The sequence below is a fragment of the Phaethon lepturus genome, unplaced genomic scaffold, assembly GCF_000687285.1.
Source record: "Phaethon lepturus isolate BGI_N335 unplaced genomic scaffold, ASM68728v1 scaffold7008, whole genome shotgun sequence".
NCBI lineage: Eukaryota > Metazoa > Chordata > Aves > Phaethontiformes > Phaethontidae > Phaethon > Phaethon lepturus.
In genome coordinates, this window is record NW_010559609.1 from 1 (window position 1) to 2306 (window position 2306).

Below are 2306 nucleotides of genomic sequence, written 5' to 3' on the forward strand. Positions count from 1 at the left end.
CTCACCAGTCCTTCTCTGTTTGTAAACAGTATAATACAGTAAGTAATCCCCAGATACCCTTTGTGGTTTGTACATGAGCCTCTTTCTTACCCATATTCCTTCCATCCGCTCCACCATCCCGAGCACTGCACAAGAACCACAGCTGCATTTCAGGCCAATAGAGTGTCTTGGACTGCTGCTGCTAGTCCCAGGTGCAAAGATATTGCAAAGGTGATATTGCTGGGTGACCCAGAAGACATGGCACATGGGAGGTACAGTCCTTGCCAATCCACTACTCTTTCCTACCTATTGGTGTGTAAAGACTCTTGTGATGCTGAGCTCCAAACTTAGCTGGGAAGCACAATTTCAAACCTGGAGCTAGATCCTTCTCCCATGGTTGCAGTGGCCATACCACAGGCTGATCAAGTCCAGTTCACCTAATTTAAGAAGTCTGGAAGTTAAACATCTTGGTCTGAGTTACTCACTCCATTTCTTCACAGTAAGCACGGGGAAATGAGAGCCAGGTCTGACCCCTCATTGATGACCAGTGCAGGATGAAGTGGGAGCACAAAGTCCCTCATGGAGTATCAGGGCAGCTTGAGGTGACCCACTCAGACTTGCAGGTCTCGCCAGGCTGTGGACTCCTACCCTATGAACCCCACGGCTGCCTGGAAACAAGATCCTGGAAGTTTCAATGCCACCATGTAGGCAGCGGGAACAGAGCTGGTTGGTGATCCTCCCCTTTCCCCAGTTTAGTTCAGGCTAGACCCCTGAGCCCATTCAGAGCCAACTCTGGTGAGTGGGGACCTCTCAAGATAAGGCAGCATTTGTTGAAGTGCTCATTGACTTTGGGGATTCATCCTGAGTAACAGGGTTTTTAGTGTTCCCGAAGGAGGGTCACAGTCCCTGACAGAGACCTGAGCGTGGCTGTGAGATTGCGACCTGGTGTTGGGTTAGAGTAGGAAAGTTTTGAGGTGTTCATCAGTGCCAATTCCACTGAAGCCAAATCCTCTGCACATCTGCCATCTTCCCCTTCCATCCTACACAGGCTCCCTTGTAGGCACCCAGGCTGATACCTGCAGTGAGCTCAAAGGTGGCAGTGGACCCCACAGATTAAAAACTCATGGCAGCTTGCATGGTGAAGGGCAGGACGATACTGTGCACCATATGAGGAAAAGAAACAGCAAATATTAGACAGAGTCAAGGTCCTGTGCTGTGCAACGAAGCACTGCAGATGGCACGGAGAGTGCGGCACAGCTCCATTTCCCCAGGCAACCTCACTTCTCACATTTTCTACCTCCCAAGTGCTCAGCTTCTGCAGTCCAGAGCAACGCTCTGTGTGTCTGGCTCATTAAGATAATGCACACCCCACTCATCCCTCTCTGTGCTTTCTGCGCATGTGTAGAAACACATCAGTTCTCACCCACAGCATTTGTAATTGTAAGTGGAACTATCCAAATGGCTGCATTTGTCCCACCTGACCTGCATCCACTCTTCATGTGATCCAGGCCTCCAGGCAATTTTGAGAGACTAGTCCAGCAATAATGATTTTTATTAGTAAATTTCTATCATGAAATATTCTTAAATAATCCCTGTGCTGTATTTTTACTGTTGATTACACTAAGCACATTGGATATTAACAGTATTTTTCACGTTTTTAAAATTTACAGGAATATTAGCAAAAAACAGTTCATATCTCAACCCCTGCTGATGCTCTAACTTTCAACATTACACATATGACGAAGAAACACTCATGTATGGAAAAGAACCAGGTCTAAAGAATTTCACACGTCACTGAACTATCTGAGGAAATGGGAGAAGGCCACTGACTTTAAAACTACTTTGAATACAGAAGAGAAATAAACATTAGATTCAGATTTGAGCTTAGAACTCTCTGGGTATGGAAGATCTGGCTGTGGGTTGGGATCTTTCAGTGCTCCATTGCAGCAACACTGTATAGGAACACTGGGCAGGACATTGATTTACAGCAGCCAAGAATCTGGTCCCTGTGTAACCTTTCCACCTCTGTCCCCTCCTTGCAGGCTCTGTTTAGGTTAAGTGCCTGGTACACAGAGAGATGGAGCTTGGCTTCAATCTCAGGATATTATTTTTTTAATTGTCTGAGAAAGACATTGTTAGGGATTTGCAAATGAAGTGCTCTGCTGGTGAGCCTAGATCTGCAGCAGCAATGCCACACCAGCGAGCACCCACTTGGAAGGATTTTCTCTAGTTTTAAGGTTAAAAGTCCACACGTAAGTCGGTCCTCTTTGGCGTGTTTTGTATACAGGACATGGGTATGTACTACGGATATCTTGTTTGTCAGCAGG

The 2306-nt window shown here is 46.5% G+C and overlaps 1 protein-coding gene across 1 annotated transcript in view; it reads right to left on the reverse strand.

Annotated features, from left to right (window-relative positions):
* Nucleotides 1-2099: 2099 nt before the first annotated feature.
* The window catches only part of LOC104625702 (dynein heavy chain 9, axonemal-like), a gene marked incomplete at its 5' end in the record, with an annotated part of 19205 nt that continues 18998 nt past the window's right edge, over nucleotides 2100-2306 (reverse strand). Inside the window, 1 exon segment of the mRNA XM_010293399.1 lies at nucleotides 2100-2306. Within this exon segment, the coding sequence (XP_010291701.1) occupies nucleotides 2151-2306 (156 nt within the window).